The 20994-nt window shown below is 51.1% G+C and overlaps 10 protein-coding genes across 10 annotated transcripts; 4 read left to right on the forward strand and 6 right to left on the reverse strand.

The window, feature by feature from the left end:
- Positions 1-397: 397 nt before the first annotated feature.
- On the reverse strand, positions 398-1639 carry N7500_008078 (cyclic nucleotide-binding domain-containing protein; the record flags this gene model as incomplete). The annotated part of the gene is made up of 1 exon (XM_056679222.1): positions 398-1639. One exon carries the CDS (start codon positions 1637-1639, stop codon positions 398-400), a length of 1242 nt encoding a protein of 413 aa, XP_056529594.1.
- A 950-nt stretch (positions 1640-2589) lies between these two features.
- N7500_008079 (carbohydrate-binding module family 48 protein) lies at positions 2590-4287 on the forward strand (the record flags this gene model as incomplete). Its single annotated transcript, XM_056679223.1, has 3 exons — positions 2590-2612; positions 2676-2808; positions 3025-4287. 3 exons carry the CDS (start codon positions 2590-2592, stop codon positions 4285-4287), a joined length of 1419 nt encoding a protein of 472 aa, XP_056529595.1.
- A 551-nt stretch (positions 4288-4838) lies between these two features.
- N7500_008080 (ELL-associated factor) lies at positions 4839-6041 on the forward strand (the record flags this gene model as incomplete). The annotated part of the gene is made up of 1 exon (XM_056679224.1): positions 4839-6041. One exon carries the CDS (start codon positions 4839-4841, stop codon positions 6039-6041), a length of 1203 nt encoding a protein of 400 aa, XP_056529596.1.
- Positions 6042-6672: 631 nt separating this feature from the next.
- On the forward strand, positions 6673-8121 carry N7500_008081 (uncharacterized protein; the record flags this gene model as incomplete). The annotated part of the gene is made up of 1 exon (XM_056679225.1): positions 6673-8121. One exon carries the CDS (start codon positions 6673-6675, stop codon positions 8119-8121), a length of 1449 nt encoding a protein of 482 aa, XP_056529597.1.
- A 556-nt stretch (positions 8122-8677) lies between these two features.
- N7500_008082 (AGC family serine/threonine-protein kinase) lies at positions 8678-10399 on the reverse strand (the record flags this gene model as incomplete). Its single annotated transcript, XM_056679226.1, has 1 exon — positions 8678-10399. The coding sequence occupies one exon, from the start codon at positions 10397-10399 to the stop codon at positions 8678-8680; it is 1722 nt and encodes a 573-aa protein (XP_056529598.1).
- A 12-nt stretch (positions 10400-10411) lies between these two features.
- On the reverse strand, positions 10412-11066 carry N7500_008083 (uncharacterized protein; the record flags this gene model as incomplete). The annotated part of the gene is made up of 2 exons (XM_056679227.1): positions 10412-10548; positions 10877-11066. 2 exons carry the CDS (start codon positions 11064-11066, stop codon positions 10412-10414), a joined length of 327 nt encoding a protein of 108 aa, XP_056529599.1.
- A 366-nt stretch (positions 11067-11432) lies between these two features.
- On the reverse strand, positions 11433-12456 carry N7500_008084 (dihydroneopterin aldolase family protein; the record flags this gene model as incomplete). The annotated part of the gene is given in 3 exon segments (XM_056679228.1): positions 11433-11615; positions 11700-11892; positions 11906-12456. 3 exon segments carry the CDS (start codon positions 12454-12456, stop codon positions 11433-11435), a joined length of 927 nt encoding a protein of 308 aa, XP_056529600.1.
- Positions 12457-13179: 723 nt separating this feature from the next.
- Positions 13180-14968, reverse strand: N7500_008085 (uncharacterized protein; the record flags this gene model as incomplete). Its single annotated transcript, XM_056679229.1, has 7 exons — positions 13180-13569; positions 13624-13720; positions 13773-13846; positions 14255-14415; positions 14468-14473; positions 14539-14667; positions 14917-14968. The coding sequence occupies 7 exons, from the start codon at positions 14966-14968 to the stop codon at positions 13180-13182; spliced, it is 909 nt and encodes a 302-aa protein (XP_056529601.1).
- A 531-nt stretch (positions 14969-15499) lies between these two features.
- N7500_008086 (electron-transferring-flavoprotein dehydrogenase) lies at positions 15500-17534 on the reverse strand (the record flags this gene model as incomplete). Its single annotated transcript, XM_056679230.1, has 3 exons — positions 15500-15599; positions 15659-17177; positions 17243-17534. 3 exons carry the CDS (start codon positions 17532-17534, stop codon positions 15500-15502), a joined length of 1911 nt encoding a protein of 636 aa, XP_056529602.1.
- A 2330-nt stretch (positions 17535-19864) lies between these two features.
- Positions 19865-20855, forward strand: N7500_008087 (TBP family protein; the record flags this gene model as incomplete). Its single annotated transcript, XM_056679231.1, has 4 exons — positions 19865-20136; positions 20198-20285; positions 20368-20782; positions 20839-20855. The coding sequence occupies 4 exons, from the start codon at positions 19865-19867 to the stop codon at positions 20853-20855; spliced, it is 792 nt and encodes a 263-aa protein (XP_056529603.1).
- Between the last annotated feature and the right edge of the window lie 139 nt (positions 20856-20994).

Here is a 20994-nt window from a genome sequence, read left to right on the forward strand (position 1 = left end):
TAGGGGAATTGGAATTGCAGTTTGAAAATCAAACACAAGTTCTAATCATTCTGCTGGATACCTAAGTATTCGAGTGTCCGAGTGAATAACACAGCAAAAGGACAATATGAACAAGGACGACAGTAGGTCCCCGTCATAGATCACAGATCGCACACGTAAAGAGATAGTTGTAGATACAAGTCAGATAGTCGTAAAGAGTGGAAAGTTTGCTGGGAAAGATGGGAGACAAATAATGAACATGAAAAAAAAAAAGAGTTAGATCGTCAGGTATTGGAATGGGTAGCAGTTGAGTTTTGGAACTCAACAAAGTGACAGATGACAGGAGAGCTGGATCTCGCCAATGAAGAGTCTAATTTCCAGGCTCAAAAACCCCCAGATTCAATTTCATTGTATCATATCACATTGGTTTGGAAACGGGAGACTTTTCCCCGTCCAACTCATACTCGGCTCCTCTCATCATGCCCTCCACAGGACCGAGAAGCCGCTTGAATCCGTCCCGGCCCAACCGCGCCACCTTCACATCAGTCTTGGTGGTGATACTCGCCTGGCGTGGCTTGTCGTCCAGCAAGGCAAGCTCACCGAAGTAATCACCTCGACGATATCTCTTGACCGGCCCGGAGACACCGTTCTTGGTAGCCTCGGCTTCGCCCGACTCCAAAAGATAGAAAGCATCTCCAGGATCGCCTTCGTGGATGATAGTGGAATTGGCCGGGTACTTGATGGTGTCCAATGCATCGGCGATCTTCGAGCGCTCGTATGACTTCAGTGAAGAAAGCAGCGGGACTTCCTCCAGGAAAGCCTCGTACATGCGACGGCGTTGGAATGCCGAGTCCATTAGAATGCGGCGGAAGGTGATGCGGTCAAGGGCCCACAAGGTGCTCTTTGGCTCGGTGGAGATTACTGTCGCAGCACGCGGGGCATTGTACATCAAAGCCAGCTCACCGAAAGATCCGCCAGGTCCAGTGGTGGCGACCTTGTTGCCCAAGCCATCAGGGCCAGGCTGTACGGCGCCGGAGGGGTGGATATAAACGTCAAAGTTTCCTTTCTCCACAATGTAAAAGTAATCTCCCGCGTCGCCTTGGGAGATGACCTTGATATCCTTCGCAGGGATAGGTTTCTCCACGAGTGCATTGAGAACGGTCAAGAATTGATCGTCGTCGAGATGGGAGAAGAGGAAGTTGTTACTGACGGCGCTCTTGAGTCGGGAGACCTGCTCTTCGGTCTTTGGGTGGTTAGGGGGTGACCAGCTCTCCGAGCCAGCCTCGGTGGGATTTAAAGATTCCGCCGAAACCGATGTCCGACGGCCTAGCGCATAATTGCTGGGGAATCCTTGCTGTGCGGATGGTACCGGGAGAGGGGCCAGCTCCCCCTCTTGTTCGCTCTCCTCTTCCACGGTCTCCTGGAAAGGACTCCGGCTGAACAGTGATCTTCCCGTTTGTGCTCCTCCGTCAGCGAATGCAGTACCTCCAAATAAAGCGGTGCCCGGGGGCGAAGCACCCAAGTTAGACTGCCGAAAAGTCAGGTCGGTTGGTGACGTCACCTCGAACTCGTCGTCGGGAATTTTTTGGGTGCTAGCAGATTTATCGCCAGCTCTGGTGTTGATAGCCGGGGTCAAGCCCGGAGCAGAGTTTTGTGCCATGAGGGCGTTTTGGGGGGTGGGGTTGAGGGCCAGAGAGGCCGCAACGTCCGGCGTTGAAGCTGAGTGGGATAGATGCGAAACAGAGGTGAGATATCTGTAAAGATCAGAAAGGAATCACTCTTGAGTGGATGGAAGGAAGAATGTAGAGGAGGTAGAGGAAAGGTGAAGGATTGGAAGAGTAGTAGAGTAAAGAAGCGGAGGGGCAGGGGGGGATTATTGGTTGGAGTCTAATTGTAGAGAACTGCATGACCTCTCTTTTTTTCTTTCCTGAAAATGAAAAAAAACAGTGAAAGAAGTGAACGAAAGAACATTACCTGTAAAGATGCAAAAGCTAGACAATTTGACGAGATGGAAGGAGAAGAAGGAAAATTGAGGGGTAGAAACATGAGTTGGTCTAAGCTTCGTCGATCAATTTTCAGTGGACTATGGACTATGGACAGTATCGACGTCACTCATTAGAGAATGGACTTAACCGTCTTCCAAGGGTCTTCTAGAACTACAAGATTCGCCACTCAAGTGGCGGGAAGTTTGGATATCTTTGGGTTGAAACCAATTCCAGTATGTCATGGACTCGGCCGTTTTCGCATGTCACCTTATTCGGCGAAATACATGCAGATCCTCACTCAGCATGTTTATTTAGGAAACGTTTGCCTAAGAGACTATCAACCCATAGGTCTGTACTCCGTACATGGCTATAGAACCCTAAGCTCCGTGGCGTTAGATTCCCAAGGCCAGTCTAGAAGCGCATAGACCCGAGTTCGCCCAGCCCCCTGAGAGATATCTGCACATCCTATCTATTCTCAAAAATCAGAATTATATAGCCGCTTAGTCCCTCTCCAGGGTCAGGTACTGATCTGTGTGTCAACCCCCCACTGAGATTTAGGATTCCTTTTTTTTTCCCCTTTTCCCTTTCCCAACCTCGTCTTTTCCCAATTTTTGCGAAATCAATCATGGGAACCTTTACATTCAAGTGGTGAGTCAAGCTTCCAATGTTGGGATCATTCTCGTGGTACAATGCTGAGACGGTTACTTGCAGGCCTCACAATGCGAGCGAGGTGTTCGTTACCGGCACTTTCGATGATTGGGGTAAGACGGTGAAACTGGACCGGGTGGGCGATATCTTCACCAAGGAAGTGACGATTTCACCAGTACAGAAAGTCCAGTATAAGGTATGGCCATACAACACTTTTTTTTTTTTTGGTTCTCTCTTTCCCTCGCACCTTCCCTTCCTATTTTTTCCCCCCTGTAGATTGGATGGCGGTGAGCCTTAGGCAACAGGCCATTTCCCACTGACGTCATCTGCCATCTGTGCTCATTTATATAAAGGCGCTGCCCGGATTCCCCAGGTTACCAAGATTCATTCCTTCGTGCTGACTGAAACAAAGTTTGTCGTCGACGGTATTTGGACTACAGATCCCAACGTACGCGAAGAAGAGGACGGACATAACAACATCAACAACGTACTTCTACCAGAAGAGATCCATTCCGATTTCGCCCCCACTATGTCCGGCGTGACCCCTGATTCTACAACCGCGGCTCTCGCTGCTAATGTTCCCAAGGAGCCTAATGGACATTTGCCTGGGACCTTCCCAGAGACTCCGGGACTGGACTCCGAACAGACCTTGTCCGTGGATCCCATCCCAGCTTCGGAGGGCTATGGCAACCCCGTCAGCCTGAACCCGGGTGACAAAGTTCCTCATCACAGCACCCTCCACAACAACACCGTTGACTCTACTGTGACTTTGGACAAAGAGTCATATGAAAAGGGCCAAACACTCCCTATTGACGGGCTCCACAACACCGACGCCAATCCTGGCTCTGCCCCATATACGCTCCCTCCAATCACAAACAACATGATCCCCGAATCCAGTCTTCCGATCGGTGGACCCGCGCAACACGCCGCAGTCAGTGAGAGCGAACCCACTTATACCGGAGCTCCGGTGGAGCAGGCAACCTTGGCCGATCCAGGATACAATATCCAGTCCGCTGGCCCCAACTCAACTACAGCAGCACTGGCCGCTGCCGTGCCGCTCGAGCCAAAGGGCAAGGAGACCAACGGCGACAAGCCCGTCGATGAGGTCCCACAGGTGGTGAAGGACTCGATGGCCGAGGCCCACAAGGACCCGGAGGCTGCCGCGAACCAGGAAGCAGTCGACGAGAAGAAGGCTATCGAGGCGGAACTTCACAAGAAAGTCCAGGTCGAAGAGTCCGCAGGTGCTCCCGCGCCTACCGTCACTGCAGCCACCCAAGCTGTTGCACCTCATCTCACTGCCGGTGGGGTAGACTCGGCAGATGTGTCGCCACTTTCAACTCCTCCCCCGGGCCGCACTTTTGCTGCCGCTGACCCCGCTGCCCCAACTTCGGCGCCGAAGACCGAGTCCAGTGGGCCAACTGTCACCACTGGCCCTGAGACTACTTCTACCGCTGAAGTCTCGACTCCCAAAGCTGAACCCGCAGCTCCCACTGTGACGACCGGCGTTGAGTCTTCTCAGGCACCTGCTACATCGACTCCTGCTACATCGACTGCAAAGCCCGCAGAGCAGTCTCGCAAACAGTCCCACAGTGAAGGTGCTTCTACCATTGGCGAGAAGAAGAAGAAGCACCGCATGAGCAGCTTCTTCGGCAAGCTCAAGGAGAAGCTCAAGTAAACACGGAAATCTCAAATATCTGACATTGGAATATGCTTGATTCCAGCCATTCTGGGTGGCATAGTGACCGTACGAGCTGACTGATATCCCATGCTTTTTCTCTGATGTCTCGCGTTCTTTGTTTCTTGGATACCTCTCCTGCCCTGATTTACTGCATTGTATTCCAAGCCGCTTTTTTGTTGATGCCTTGACTAGTACTTATCGTCTAATGGAACTACCTTGCTTTATGTGTATATGTCTGAGCCGAAGTCGGAGCCGACGCCTGCGTAAAATGTAGTACAGAAGTCGCGAGTATAAGCACATTCACCATGAAACATCAAATCCACGATCAAGGAATCAATTGAAATCCAATCTCAGAATCTGGAGAGACACAAGAATGTAAGAATGTAAGCATGTAAGACATCTATCAGCCTAGTGGGGAGCCCTGGAGAAAGTCGTTTCCTAATTCCGCTTTTCTCCACTTACCTTTCCCCGACTTTGGGGGACTTCCTTCTTTTCCCTTCCTTTCACATGTACGCACCTTAATTTTGGGGTCTCTTCACAGTGCAAGTATGGCTACTCCCACATTGTCTGCGATGATCGACCCGACAAAGCAGGCCGAATACCCCATCGTGCTGGGGGAAAGGCTTGCTCGAAACCCAAACACGAGCCGACTGATCAACGTCAACTACAACCACAAATCCAAGTCCGCCACCTCACAACAGCGTTCGATCATCACACCCTCCCGATCCTCCGACCTCTATGACCTCGCCGTTACCGACAAGGCCCCAAATGCTGATCAAACATTGAACTATTCATACAAAGGCAGCGAGGACCCGTCGGGTGAGCGAAGCCTGGTTCTGATCTTCGACCCGGAGCGGAAAGTCTTTGTTCTGGAGCCGGTCTCGACAACCTTAAACTTTAATCTACGGTCGGCTCCAGGAAAGACGGAAAAACAGGTCCGCGAGCAATACGAACAACTACAGATAAAGGAAGAGGATGAACCAGCCTCGGGAGAAGACCGGCACGGAGGAAGCGCTAGCGAGGATGAGGGCCCGGCCGACGATAGCAATCCTTACGACTTCCGACATTTCCTTCCGAAGAATCGCCGAGAGGATGACAAGCCAATCTCAGGCCACAGCACCCCCGAACTTGCTACCAGCAGGGCCAACACACCATTGATGCCGGCTGCCAGACCCGCTCCTAGACCTGTACCTCGACCCACAACACAAGCAAATCCGCTGCGACAGAAGAAACCACCCGCAAAAGCACCAGTCAAAGCACACCCGCCCGCGAAACCAAGCGAGCCTGTTAGCTATCCCGATCCGCCTGAGCATGAGGACTCTCGCTCCACGCCGTCCGACGCAGGCACGGGATCGCAACAGACAGGGCAGTCTCCCAGCTCGAACATCATTGTTGATGGGGACCTCATTATTGATATGGGTTCTCCACCTCCTTCACGCCCATTCGTCGTGAACCGGGCTTACTTTTCGTCCAATAACACCCCAGCCGACGACGATGGGGATGAAGACGTTGGGGAGTTTAGTTTACCCTCCCCAGTCGGTAATACAGCGCCACCGACATCGTCAGCACATACAGACACTGCCATCCAAGAAGACGAAGTGGAAGATGATGATGCCTTGGCGGCGGAGATGGAAGCCGCTTTTGAACAAAGTGCTCGCGAAGAGGAAGCTCGGAGCCACCATTACACTCAACCCACGACCCGGCAATACGTTCCCAGTGATGATGAGAGCGAGGTCAGTGAGGAGGAGTAAATGCCTGTTTGGCTCTTTTATTGTCTATTGCATCTATCAGCGTGGCGCCAGGATGGACTTTGATTCGAAAGTACTAGATACCAATTGTAATCGTTTATAGGGACTGTTCCGAGTGTAATTGCATAATAATGGACAATTTAATTTACATGAAAACTCATTGAATCTGTGTTTCTTCCCTCAATTGACATGATATTCTATATATCACAATACTGTTCATTGGAAGCCGCATCTCTCCCATTCCGGATAAATAGTTCTACTCGGAAAAGCCATTGTTCCGACTAAAAGCTTCCCTTGTCGGCTGCGTCACGGAGTTGGCAACCGCCTTGCAGGTCATTTGATATTGCTTGATATATAGGCAGCGCTTTGTTGCTTATATATTGTTTATCCCTGTTTCCTTCTCTCCAACTCTCTATACTCTCTCGTGCACTACCATCTCCGCCATGCGATAGAAAGCTCCGCCATGCTAGATTGGGCCTGACGACTGTGACGTTTGGGACGATAACGATTATTGTTGATCTCGCGCGAGCTATCCCTCACCAGGCGCGCCGGATGCGCTTCAACCCTATCGCCATTCTATGAACGGTTAAACCCTCGTCGAACTTCGTCTTTCCCCTCCTCACTTCGCACACCCATGGCTTCCTCAGCACCGCCGAGGCGACGAATCCCCGGCCTACCGAATCCGGTGTTGGAAGCAGAGCAGCAAAAATGGCTATTCACCGAGGAAGAATTTGAGCGCACGCCATCGCGCATTGACAAGATTGAACGTGGGAAAGAGGACTACATCCGGCACCGTGCAGTCGAGTTCATCTGGCAAGTGAGCGTGATGTTGAAGATGCCCCCGCAGACCTCAATGACTGCCACGGTGTATATGCACCGCTTCCTCATGCGCTATTCTTTGATGGGTCAATATCCGGAGATGGGGTCGGACCTGATGCACCCGAAGGTGATTGCCGCGGTGGCCCTGTTCGTCGCGTTCAAGGTGGACGAGGCCATGCGCCGCATGAAAGACTTCGTTATCGCATGCTGCCGCGTCGCCATGAAGCAGCCGAACCTGATTGTCGACGAGCAATCCAAGGATTACTGGAAATGGCGAGACCTGATCCTGCAGAACGAGAGCGTCATGCTTGAATACCTCTGCTTTGACTTGCAGGTTGAGTCCCCCTACCGCATCCTCTGGGACTACTCCGTCTTTCTAGGCGTCGGCGACAACAGAACTTTGCGACACTCCACCTACTCCTTCCTCAATGACTCAACCTACACCGTCCTCTGCCTCCAATTCCCACCCCGCGTCATCGCCGCCGCGGCCCTATACGCCGCAGCCCGCCACTGCAAAGTCGCGTTCCCTGACGACGCCGAGGGCCGACCCTGGTGGGAGCAGATCGACGTCCGCCTCGACGATCTCATCCGTGCCTGCACCTTCATCGTCAAGATCTACGAACGCGTCCAGCAAAGCCTCAGCAAAGGCTACCCTGAATTCGCACTTTCAGACTCAACCTCCCACCCCAATGACCCAACCCGCATCTTCGACACAGATCCCACAAAATCAGCCTCAGAGCAACAATCCACCTCCACCCCTCCAACCCTCACCGTCACCTCAGACACAGCATCAAATGGCCGCAAACGCTCACGCGAACCCGAACCTCACCCACACCCATCTTCCCCACAAACCAAACCCCCTCCAACAATCCTCAACGGGAATGGTGACAGTGAACGATCTCCCAAACGCCAGCGCACAATAACCCCCTCCCACGAAGCAATCCCCACCGACCAAAAACCAAATTCCCCAGCCCCATCCCGCCCGCGCGTCCCCACAGCCGCATCATCCCAAACAAAAGCCACGTCTCAATTTAACACCCTATCAATCGCGGAGAATTCGGCACCTGGATCCAACGCATCGAAAGAAGAGTCCGCCGAAGAAGGCGAACTCAATGAGAAACAACACGTCGTTCCAGTCGCGCATCCCCCGCATTCTGTTCACCCGTCTACGGCGGATAGGGATCATGGGAGTAAATTAGACCCCCAGCGAGAGGAGGGCGAGGCTGATGATGACGGTGCTGGAAGTGAAGAAGGCGAGATCTAGGATTCTGAGACCTATACATTTGGGGTTATCAAGTCGGTGTTGTAGAAGTAACCTTGGGGAAGGAAAGATACTATTTATGAATGAGAATGAAATTCACAGAGATTTTAATTTCTCTTTTTTTGTCTACTTGACTGTACTTTCATAACGGCCTGGTTTATTGGGGGCTGTAGGTGAAGTACCCTCTAGTTCTAAAGTCAAAGATTCAAACGCCAATATCCAGTCAATTGCCAGGGAAATGTGTATGCGTGTATTATTCCAAGGTTTACTCCAAACGAGAGAGAAAAAAACTCCTAGATATGCGATGCTAAATACCACTTTGTGTTCAAATGCAAGTTTGTATTGCTTCACAACAAGACAGGCAACTGGACAGGGAAACAATCCCAGTCCAACACAGGTACTACATGCAATGCAATGCGATGTACTTGTAGATACCCCGACATCGACACGCCGAGACGTCTTGATGCGAATATGTGCATTATCTTCGTTCTTTCTTTGACCTTCATTCTTGTCTTCTCACTCCTCAGTCAACCCCCCACACAAATCCCCTCATCCCCATTCAATATCCAGCAGTCATAACCCCCAATCCATGATCCAGCAAGCTGCTCGAAGCAACATAACTAAATCCACCGAACGGATTACTTCCACCACCAAGCTCGTCTCCATCCGCACCCTTTCCAGCTGGGAAATCCTGTCCCTTGCCATAATACTCGTCGAAGCCAGCAGCAGTGACCGTCGGACTGAGCGGGAGTTGAGTGAAATCGACAGAGAAGTTTTCCGCGAGAGCGGGATCCGTGACGACAGGCTGGATAGGGGGATCGAGTTCGCGACGTTCGAGGGCTGCCCAGTCGATTTTGCGGAAGAAGCGGTGTTTCTTGATTATCTGCAAATCTTTCTGCATGTGGTAGCCGAGACGTTTGGAGGGTTCTTTACGGAGGAGACGGGTGAGGAGGTCTTTTGCGTCGGGTCCGAGGAAGTAAGGAAGCATTAGTTTTTGTTTGACGATTTTCTCTTGGAGCTTTGCGTGGTTGTTTGCGCGGAATGGGGGTGATCCGGTGAGGAGGTCGTAGCCCAGTGCGCCGAGAGACCACCAGTCGCATGCTTTGCCGTACGGCTTGCCTTGGATCACTTCCGGTGCCATGTACTCGATTGTGCCGAGGAGAGAGTTGCAGCGGTCGTCGTCGGTGAGGGCGATCTTGCTGAGGCCGAAGTCGGTTAGGAGAAGGTGGCCTTGTGCGTCTAGGAGGCAGTTCTCGGGCTTCAGGTCGCGGTAGAGAACGCCGACGTTTTGGTGTAGGTGGGCTAGTGCAAGTACCATCTCTGCCATGTAGAAGGCTGCTGCGTCTTCTTCGAACATGCGTTCCATGGCTAGGTGGGTGAAGAGTTCGCCGCCTTGCGCGTATTCCAGGATCAAGTAGAGTTTCTCGTGGTCTTGGAAGGCATAGAATAGCTTGACGACAAAGGGGTGGCGGTTGACGCTTTCCAAAATTGTGCGCTCTGTCTTGGTCTGCTCGACTAGTTTCTTGTGGACAGTGAGGGTGGCCTTCCGGAATTGTTTCTGGGCGTAGAGCTTGCCCGTGACGACGTGGCGCACTAACAACACAGTTCCGAATGAGCCCTTGCCCAGACAAAGAATGGGCTCAAAATCCTCCGCTGTCATCTTGCGGCACAGTTGACTGCGCAACTCCGAATTCATGCCTGGGACATCTGCGTTGCGATCGTCCAGTGTCTCTGGTTGCACTGCGTCAGAGCTAACAAAGTCCTGATCCAGAGGAATTTCATAGCTGGTTAAGATCTCGGTCTGGTCGCTATCGGAGTAAACACTGGGGGTCTGGGAGACAAGTCCGCTGGGACCAGTTGTGTCGGACAAATTTAGAGTGTTGAGTTGAAGCTTCAGTGCGCTGACCCCATGGCCTGTGGGTGCCTGTACCAGTGGGCTTGCGCCACCAAGGGCAGTGGGAGGTCGAGATGGTGCACGTGAGCTTGCAGCGGAGAAGTCTGATTCCTCGTCGCCGGATGCCAGAGGCGTGAACCCGTGAACAGTTGCGCGCGCCGGCACGAATTGGTGCTTCTTCTTATTCCGTCTCTGCTTCGGCAGCATGTTCTCGTTGAGAGTCTGATTTTCAAACCCATTAAATTGATGGGTTGTCTGCTCCGGGGATGACATGGTGCCCATGTGTGCATTAGGCCGACGGTGATTGGCCGGGATGTCAACAACGCTGTCGGCCTGCGGCGCGAAGACATCCCCAACCGACAGGTCGTCTGCATTTGAGGAAGGCATTATGCTTTCGGTTTATCGCCGGTGGTAGTTCCGCGACTGAAGCGAAACACCCCGATCGGTTTTGGTGAAAGCGCCGGCGATAACCGCAGGATTGGCGATTGACCTTGCGCGGTCGTAAAGAATGGTAGCAAGGTATTGAGAATACCTATCTAACAGTGCCTGTTCACATAGAGACACTTGGTTAGCCTGGATCGCCTGGATCTTGAATATGGACTGTAAATAATGAATAGAGGGGTAGGTGAGGGTTTTCACGCCCCCACTAATTATAGCCAAGGTAAAAAAACGTAAAAGAAATTGAAAAATACATTTAAAAAAAACTTGGCAAATGGAACGCTGACCGAAGGGACGAAGGGACGTACTTCAACTTGAGGAATCTATTGCATCAATAGACGGTTTTCCTTCAGTGCCCGAACTAGTCAATAGACCAGCCTTGAATCTTTCGAGCAGATTTACCGTCCGCCCTTCTTCAGGACGGACCCGGGACCCCTAGCCAAGTCAACTCGCTGGCCGAGAAGTCGAAGCCCAAGTTGAAAGGGGTCAGCAAGTGTGTCGACACGTTGGAAATATCGGGAGCAGGCGAGTCGAGCAGAAGAGATGGATCGAGGTTGGCTGAGAAGCCAGTAAGCGAAATCAAAGCGAGCGATGACGAAGGCGCAAATAGGCACATAGAGGATGAAGATATTGGCAAATAGAGATTAACAGTTCTTCCCCAGGAAGTGAAACAAAGAAAAAGAGAATCTGCAGAAAATCGGATTTCAGGCGCAGATCCGGGGGCTGAGCGACTAGTCCCGATTTGGATTTCACGTGTCAGATGCTGACATTAATATGATCTTGTTGATCCTATTGATCAGATTCAGATTTGATATTCATATGTATATCATGATATTGTCTATATTTTGATATCGTCTTTTTGTTTTCCTGTATACCAAAAGTCTTACAGTCTCACACATCCTCAAAGCTACACCAAATTGCATATGGGCATCGATCTGCATAATGCAGCCTCCTGTATAACATGAGACTCCTTACGCGGCTCTTAATGACCCTCAAAGAAAGCCTTGGAGCGAGTAATCTCCACACCAGACCGCTGGACAAAAGCGAGAGCACTCGGCTTCTCAACCTTGACTGTCACACTCTCATTACCAAAGTCCACGGTCACAATGCGAGCAATGAAAGTAGCCAAAGATTCCACAGACTGGAAATCAGTCTGATCAACCATCTACAGTACCAAACCGAGTCAGCAAATAGGACCCCCAAAAGTAATACCAGCAAAAGCATCAGGCAAAGAAGATAGAACACATACCTCAGCCACAGCCCGCGTCACAGCCTGATACGTATCAACAACAGTAGACCCCCAAGCAAGCTGCCCAGGACCCTTGAACGTAAGACCAACAACAACAGCCTGTTTCTCCAGTCTCTCGTGAGGATTCACCCCCAAAATAGCATAGCATCTAATCCCCTCGATCCGGAACTCCTCCTCCAAAACCACCAAGCCCCTCGTCTCCCCACGCGCCACCTCCTCCCCAAGCGCAATAACCCCCCCGATATCTCAGCCCTTCATCCGCGCGCAACAAAGCCTTCGGCAAATGCAGTAGAACCTCACACTCCCCATACGCCGCCGAGATAGGATTCGGCTCCTGCGCCGCAGTGATAGCAGACGTAGTCTCCAACAGCCCCAATCCCGCATCCGCAACAACGCCTGCTATCACGCGCGGGTCCTGGCCCAGTCCGCGACTCTGCATTTCCTCGCGACGCGTCCCGGATAGACTGATCAGTCTGTTGGATGGGTGGGATGGGGAGGAGATGTTCTCTGCCATGTTGCGTACGTCGGATTCTAGGCGGCGGAAGAGCTTGCCGTAGTCGAGGGTCAGTGAGACATTGTCGGTTTCAGCGGCTGTGATTATGGAGGAGTAGGAGAGTTTCAAAGTTGCGGTGCATGGTTGAGATTTTCCCTGGCGGTGCCAGGCTTCTGGAGCGCAGGGAAGGGGGAGTTCGATGTCGCGGAGACGAACGCTGTCGAGGACGACGGGGCGGGGTGGGAGTTGAATTTGGGAGGTCATGATGTATGTTGGTGTTAAGGAGATTTGGCTAATGAGGCATGCGATAATGCATTGGAAGAGAGGGGAGGTTTTTTTTTGGCGGGGCACCCGTGGAGGGTTGTAGATCATGACGAGAGAAACCCACAGGGGTATTTCCATATGTTTTTGCAGAATGATGGACAAATAGAGATGGTGGCTTGTTCTAGGATGTTGAATGTATTTCTTTCAATATGTTTTAAACTTGGAGTTTGCCATGATCACATTGCTTATATATATATATCTTGGTCGTAACATATTGAATCCAAGAAATCCTAGAAATAAACACTAGTTTTACACTACTCTAGTCCAACCAACTATTTGAATGTAAGGTCATTATGGACAAATAGGCCTCAGGAATATTACAGAAGAAATACATCAAATAAAAGGATTAAGATTTTCAGATGCTAACACAAAGACAATAGTCCAGGATGGACAAGAGAACCATAGGGAAACAACCGTTTAGCCTCGAGCCACCCCAAAGCTATCAGGGGGAAAAAAATAAATGATTGTGAACTTGCGCTGTCCAGTCGCCAGGAAAAAAAGAAAAGCACCCGACCGCGAGAACACGCTGGACAAAACCTCGGCAGGTGAAAAAAGATCATGACACCATGAAATCAGTACGAGACGTTGCGGGTATTTGGCGAAGGTCAAAAAAAGGATGGTAGAAAAGAATATGCAGTAAATCCAATCAAGACCCGGCACTATCTACCAGTAACGAGGACGGTCGTAAGGCACATACTCGCCTCTAGGCGGAGAGCGAGGACGACCATAACCACGAGCAGCTAGGTAAGGATCATCATAGTGGCGAGGAGGCGGGGGAGGCCGGGTCTCATAGGGGTCTTCATAGGGGCGACGTGGAGGTGGGTAGTCTTCCATCCGAGGACGAGGGGGAGTCCGGCGGGCATAGCCATCCCGTTCATAGTAGGGATCGCGGCGGATAGGAATCGGCGACCGCTCACGGTAGTGCTCCCGAGGACTGTAGCCACGTGGAGGGATCCGGCGGTCGTATTCCTCCATGGTGGCAGGGTAAGGGCGACGGGGTGGGGAACGAGACCGGTATGGGTCACGAACGGGGCGTTCCTCAAAGTTCTGAATCTGGTATTTGGTGAGACGGTGTTCCTCCAGTTCCGAGTCAGGTTAGGCGCTTACATCGGCGACACAAGATACAACGGAGCCCTTGAACTCTCGCTGGTCCAGTTTCTCCACGGCGGTCTTCAGGTCGTTGGCGGTTTCAAATTCCACAAACCTTGGTTCAATGTTAATGTGGAAGGGTCTCTCGCGGAATACGGTTCACCTACCCTCTACCCTGTTCTCGGCCAGTCTCAGAGTACACCACGTCCAGTCCAGACTGGCGGGCGAAGTCTTTCAGGTCCTATTCGATGCATGGTGAGTCCAGGTCCAGGCAAGGTAAGGTGTCCGGCAAATGTGGAGAAAAAAGGTAAGCACTCCATGTCCAGTCCGAGGCGGTGTATCCAGAATGGCCATTTTATACCGGCATCCAAAAGTCCCAGGAAAAGTTCCATGGGTCTGACAAAGCAAGGTATGATGAGCATGCAAGGATTGAGGAGCAGTCCTCAACTCTCGAGGTTGAAAGCAAAAGCTATAAAAGCATTTCTCAGTCACCAGGAGAGGAGTGCTTATAGATTAGTACCCCAGGATCCTTGGCTCAACCGACGGCACAGAGAGCAATGGACTGGAAGCATGTGTGGGATGAGTAGAGAGGCGGGTTTGTGGAATCTACATCAGGAACTCCGGGAGGGAATGGATTTGGGCTGCTAACCTGCCAACTTGTTTCTGGAAGACCGGAAATCTGCATGCGGAACATAGTGCGACGTGGACGAGGGAGAGCATTGCGGTCTGGCGGTCCGGGGAAAGCCTCCTTGCGGCGCGGGCCGCGGGCGAACTGAACGGTGAGTCGCTCGCCTTTGAAGTCACTGCCATCTGTGGTATTGATAAGCGAGAGGTAATCGGTGGAGAGGTCATGGGGTCATACGGAATGCTGCAGGAAGATGAGGTTAGTAAGTCTGCACACAATGAGTGAAATATGGCGAGCGTTGTTCTTACCGGGGACAATATCTCTGGCATCCAGCTGGTCGTCATATTCGATGAAGCCGAACCCGTTCATCAACTTGATCTCCGTGATCTTACCGGAGCCATGGCTGCTGAAATGCTCCTCGATGTCATTTTTGGTCACTGAAATAGATAAGATAAAGCTGGTTAGCGCATCAGTTCTCCTAGGACTCCCGAAACACCGGTTAGATGGCCGAGGCGGAAGCTGTTCGATGTAGCTGAAGCTCCCCATTTGCTCACCCTGGGAAGGGTGGGCCGAGGTGGGCTTTTCAGATAAGAACACGAGGGATCAGCGACCAGTGAAGCGACCGGGTCATGCATGATGGTGCGTGTGTTCTCCAAAAGTCAGGAAAGAGCGATCAGGTGCCATACCGTTGCGGGGAAGATTCCCAAGATAAAGGCGGGTTGAGGACACTTCAGTCATGGCTGTGAAATAAGCGATTGATGAATCGAAGAAAAAAAGACCTGGCAAAGGGAAATCCCGAAGATAGAAGAGGTCGAAAAGACGGGAATGCAGAGAAGTTATGGACTGCGTGCTGCAGGAAAGCGCGCGTAAAGTGTAACCCGACAAACGATCCAGGGGGTTGACTGCACTTTCAAACAGTTCAAATAGACAAAAGATACAGAGAGGGGAAGAAGAGAAAGTACCTGGCGGTGGACTAGCAACTTTGGCCGCCTCACTTTTTGATCCACGTGGTTCCACCTCAAGAGGGGAATAGTCTTAGTTGATAGTTCACAGTTGATATGATACATCTATAATATTTCGATCTATGCCTACAACGTACTTCGTATATATCTACATATGTGTATAAATGTGACGGAAGCAAGGCTCATCCCTCGTGGAACTCTCCACTGTCATTCCACGGTTCTGCCAAACCCCATGGGGTCTTTTTTTTGGATTGCCTATTTTGGGTTATATACATTCCATTCTTCCTACTATGTCCCTATATTACGCCTAAGTCATGATGTATTTGGGTCCCTCTCCACCTTGAGGTGTTTGCCAATTAATATCTTGTGTGGGAACCTTGATATCACAAGTCTTGCAGTGAATGCAACTGGAAAATAGGTTAGTATAGATCCAATATTATCCAAAATATTACTCAGAGGGACTTACTTCTGTGAGTTGATCTGGAATCGAACCCCGTGCTGTTTGGTAGGGTCCTCCACATATTCGTAGACGCCTGCGGGACAGAACCGGTTTTCAATACCCTTGTAAGCAGGCCATGCGAGGTCCGTGTGCTTATCCCAATCCTTCACTTGCAGATGAACCGGTTGGTCTTCCTCGTGGTTGGTGCCGGTGCGGCTGACACTGGTCAAGATATCGAAGCTGAGCTCTCCATCTGGCTTGGGGTAAACAATCTTTTCATATTGAGAAGCAAGCTTGGTAGCCGCTGCGTCCGTGCCGTGGTGGCTGAGCGTCCATGGCACTCGGCCCTTGAGCAGGTAGGCCTCGAGACCGGAGTAGAGAAGTCCACCGAAGAAGCCCAGGGGAGTGTTGAATGAGGGCCGGATGTTACGGACCTCGGAGAGCTCCTTCCAAATGGATGAATCCCGTAGGGATTTCTCATAGTCAAACAAAAAGACGGTTCCTTGATTGTCACCCTTAAGCGCCGAGAAGGCAGCCTCGGCGGCTAACATTCCTGATTTCATTGCGGTGTGGGTACCCTTGATTTTCGGAACGTTTAAAAAGCCGGCCGTGTCACCAATCAAGGCACCTCCGGGGAATGCGCACTTGGGGATCGACTGGAAACCACCTTCGTTGAGTGCTCGGGCCCCGTATGAAATGCACTTTCCACCCTCGAGAACCTCCTTAAACATGGGGTGGTGTTTCATTTTTTGGAATTCTCCGTACGGTGAAAGCCATGGGTTCGGGTAGTCCAGTCCTACTACCAGACCGATACTCACCATGTTGTCTCCAAAGTGGTACATCCAGGCTCCACCGTAGGTATCCTTGGGAAGAGGGTATCCCATCGAGTGGGTGATCTCACCCGATCGGAACTTCTCAGGCTGAATCTCCCAGACTTCCTTGATTCCAAGTCCATATGTCTGCGGCTGGCTGTCGCGTCGAAGATCGTATTTCTTCATCACCTGCTTGGTCAAACTGCCGTGACAGCCCTCAGCAAGAAGCGTGACACGAGCATGGAACTCCATTCCTCTCTCAAATGTATCCTTGGGCTTGCCATCCCGAGCGATCCCCAGGTCGTTGGTCGCAACGCCCTTGACCGAGCCATCTGGGGCATAGACCATCTCGCTGGCTGCGAACCCTGGGTACACCTCCACACCAACCTCTTCCGCGCGCTCTCCAAGCCACTTGGTTAGCTCGTTCAGACTGACAATGAAGTTCCCCTCGTTGTGCATCTGTGGCGGAGTGGGGAGCGGGTATGAGCCATTCTTTGTTAGGAAACGCATTCTCTCAGTCTTAGCGGGGGTCGCACCCTCAAAGCGCGAGGGGTTGTCCTCGGACAACCAGTCGGGGAGCAGCTCATTGAGGGCAGTTGGTTCCAAAACGTTTCCGGAGACAATATGGGCGCCCAATTCACCAGCCTTCTCCAGGAGAATAACCCGAAACTCTTCGTTGCCTGCCTCGTTGGCAAGTTGCTTCAAGCGAATTGCGGCGGCGAGACCGGCGGGACCTGCAGTAAACCAACGCTTAGTTAGGCTGCTTCTGTAAAGAATAAATGAGACACGAAGCACGTACCGCCGCCAACAATGCACACATCCACGTCGTCCGACTCCCGATCCAATGTGCGAGGATCGAAGTTACCATCCTCGTCAGTGAAGCGCTTTGATAGTGATTGCGAGAAGGCTCTCGTCTGGGTTGGTGCGGTGAATAGTGCCGTTCGCCGAGCTAAACGGCGCCCGGAAGATGTGAAGGGACTGGCGGACTGGCGGGCTGGGGTAGCAATAGCGGAGATGGAGGTAGCTCGTGCGAATCGGGAGGATCGAATTTCACGCCTCAATAGAGGCAGAACGGCACCTTTTGATGCCATCGCGGTGTATGGTATTGTTCTGAGATTAGAGGCTGAGACCAGGATTACTAGCGACCAGCAATTGGCATGGCCAGATTGAAATAATGAATGCGGAGAGGGTGTTTGGGTAGATCGTAGATCCCATATGTCCCCAGAGTCCTCGTGTACCCGAATTTTGAGTGGAAGTGACAAAACGCCGAGAAACCGCCTACCCTCGGCTTATCTCTTTCAGCCAATAGGCAGCTCGGCGATTATATGATTGAGGCCTGAGGCAGCGACTGATGGATCCCGAAGCGGAAATCGCCTATAGCCGGGGTCCTGTCACGCGGTGAGGTTTGTATATTTCATAGATTGCATAAAATGATATTACTTCAAATCTATACAACATAAGCAGCACTCTGTACCCAAAATCTTGCCACATCTACCCCGTCGGCGCCACATGTTTAATACGATATAGATACGGAGGTCTGATCACATGCATCACATGCTTAGACTGAATATTCCAACGTTGGCAACAGATTTATTTGCATATATGTCAGAATTCAACCTTAATAGTCGAGTCGCACCGGAGTAGTTGGATGTTTCAAGGGTACAAACCCCGATCCAGATCAGACTGCACCAATGCAGTTTCCCGTATAATTACTGCATTTTCCGGAATGTGACGTTTGTGCCGCTCCCGGTATGGTGGTATTCTGCATACTATACCATAACATACCGGAATCCTTCAGAAAATGTAAAAATACCACAATATGAACCGAGGGGTTGTGAATAACAGCATCTCCAAGTGTATAGATCTAAATAATAGATCCGAAGTTGAGAAAAAATGACTGATCACCGCTAAATTGCATGCCATAAGATTGATCCAGACTTGGCAGTGGATCAACACTGGGCGCCACCGCCTATCCAAGGCAGAATCAAAACGGCCACCTGTCCTAATCGAAATCTCTTGCTAGATTGACCGTAGAGTGACCAGTTTAGGAGGCGAAAAAAAACTTGAGTCGAATCAAATGTCAGCCATCAACAAGATCTTCCTATAACATGTTAGTCCACCAACAATAGTTGGTATATTATAGTGATTTACTGGTGCGGTGAGGTCAGAGAGGTAGGGAAAGAATCAAGGCAAAAAAATTCAGAAATTTTGTTCAGTTGCCATTTGTTAAAGCGGCAAGAGGATAGCGCGTCGTACATGGAGTGACCGAGGGTAGTGATGACGATGATTGGGCCAGTATGGGATGGATGGACTATCAGCTGCAGGAGGAGAGCGGACTGGCAAACTCAACGCCTGGAACCATGGCGCCGCGGAGGATAAAGCAAGGGTGTTGGAGCCAGTTAGGGGCTAACATGGAGAGATTAGCGGAGTGTGCTGGGCGAATGAAAATCGGTAAAGTTGTTGTGCGTGTTTGATTGGCTCGCGACGCGGTTTCCTTGAGCCGCTAGCGGGCAATGGAGCCAAGGTTGAAGGGAGAAAGGTCACGCTGCTTTTACCGCCACCGGCGGCCCAGCCTCCCCTGACCGGGCTGTGACTCAGCACTATATAAAGACCCAACCTCCCCCCATTTTACCCTGGGAATTTTGTCTCGGTCTTGGCGGATCTCATTTCGGAAATTCTTCAACCCGCTCACCTCAAAGCCTCATATCTGCCCGGCTTTCTCTTACCAATCAGATCTATTTCAAGATCTTTGATTTTCCTCTGGACCCTTGAATTGAGATTTTTTTTTAGGGAAAAAAAAAAGGGTTTTCGTCCACGGACCTAAACACCATAGAAGTCGAGCCTCAGGTTTCACTTCGTCACTCTCTCTTTTTTCAGATTCGCACAGATAGACAATCCCATTTTCCAAAAAAAAGCAGCGCAAAGAAACATTTCGAAAGAAAAAAAAAAAAGCTTGCCGTCCCATAATATCGCCGTCGCGACTATCTTGAAAAAACACTTGAGTGTGATTTTTTCTTGATTCGTTCACCAGTCGACTGCGTTGGTTTCGTTGCATACACTATCTCGTGCTGTCATTCACGAGAGGTTACGTGCCGAATACCTCGTAGGGGGATACATTGAGTTGTCCATCTCCCAGGTAAGAGCCTCTTTCCTTTTTTGTCGTTGCTGGTTGCACCTTCTGCATTTCCTCATTTCCTCATCTTCCCTTTCCCTTTGCACCTTCCCCTTTTGGGATGTTCCTTCCCTCAGAACTTCAATCCTACCCATGGCTCCCGTCCCCTTGACAACGCTTTTCCTCTCCTCCCCGCCTCCCCGCCCATACACGTGATTTTCATCCCGCGACTTTTCGCGATTCGAGCTCACGCATTCTTGATAGTTCCATCTTCATTTCCGGTTACCGGTTACAACTCGAGTATCCATCATGGATTCTCTCACCACCCACCCTTCCAACGCGCAGCAGGCTCGTGCCTTCACTGCTACCTCGTCGCTGTCTTTCCCTGGTGGCGCTGGGGACCTGACCCCTCCCAACTCCGAAAAGGAAGCCATGGCGCAGGGCGGTCAGGGCGGAAATGGTATCAACCAGTCCGGAGGAAATGCCATGCATGGCACCGGGGTGACTCCCGCTTCTCCTGCCACCCCCGCCGCAACCCCTGGTGCGACCACGGGAAGCAGTGGCATTGTTCCAACCCTGCAGTGAGTATACTCTGGATGTTTTTCTGGGTGACCAGAATGGCTGAACTAGTTATTCCAAAAGGAACATCGTTGCTACTGTCAACCTTGACTGTCGTCTTGATCTTAAGACTATTGCGCTGCACGCACGCAACGCTGAGTACAACCCAAAGGTATTTTATCACCCATTCCTCACATTGCCCTGACACGGCACACATCAGGGTACAATGTGGCTGAACTTGGTTCTCTCCTTAGCGTTTTGCTGCCGTCATCATGCGTATCCGTGAACCTAAGACCACTGCGCTCATTTTCGCCTCCGGCAAGATGGTTGTCACTGGTGCCAAGTCCGAGGATGATTCGAAGTTGGCTTCGCGCAAGTACGCGCGTATTATCCAGAAGCTTGGTTTCAACGCCAAGTTTACCGATTTCAAGATCCAGAATATCGTTGGCTCCTGTGATATCAAATTCCCCATCCGTCTGGAGGGGTTGGCCTCTCGTCACCACAACTTCAGTTCCTACGAGCCTGAGTTGTTCCCTGGTTTGATCTATCGCATGATGAAGCCCAAGATCGTTCTTTTGATCTTCGTCAGTGGCAAGATTGTCCTGACTGGTGCTAAAGTCCGCGAGGAGATCTACCAGGCTTTCGAGCTGATCTACCCTGTGCTTTCTGGTATGCTGTCTTGTTGGATTCGCTGCCTTCTAACCTTTACTGACTCTCATTCACAGATTTCCGCAAGGTCTAAGAACGCCTCAGGAGATCACTCATCCATTCCCAACCTGTATTAACATTGCTTTTTCTTTGAGGACTGTCGGCTTTGGCTGGCACCTCACTTTTCCTTCGGTTCTTACGACTCTTTTCATGCAAGCATAGTTGGGCGTTTT

Source organism: Penicillium coprophilum (assembly GCF_028826855.1).
Source record: "Penicillium coprophilum strain IBT 35676 chromosome Unknown utg000005l_segment0_segment0, whole genome shotgun sequence".
NCBI classification, from domain to species: Eukaryota; Fungi; Ascomycota; class Eurotiomycetes; order Eurotiales; family Aspergillaceae; genus Penicillium; species Penicillium coprophilum.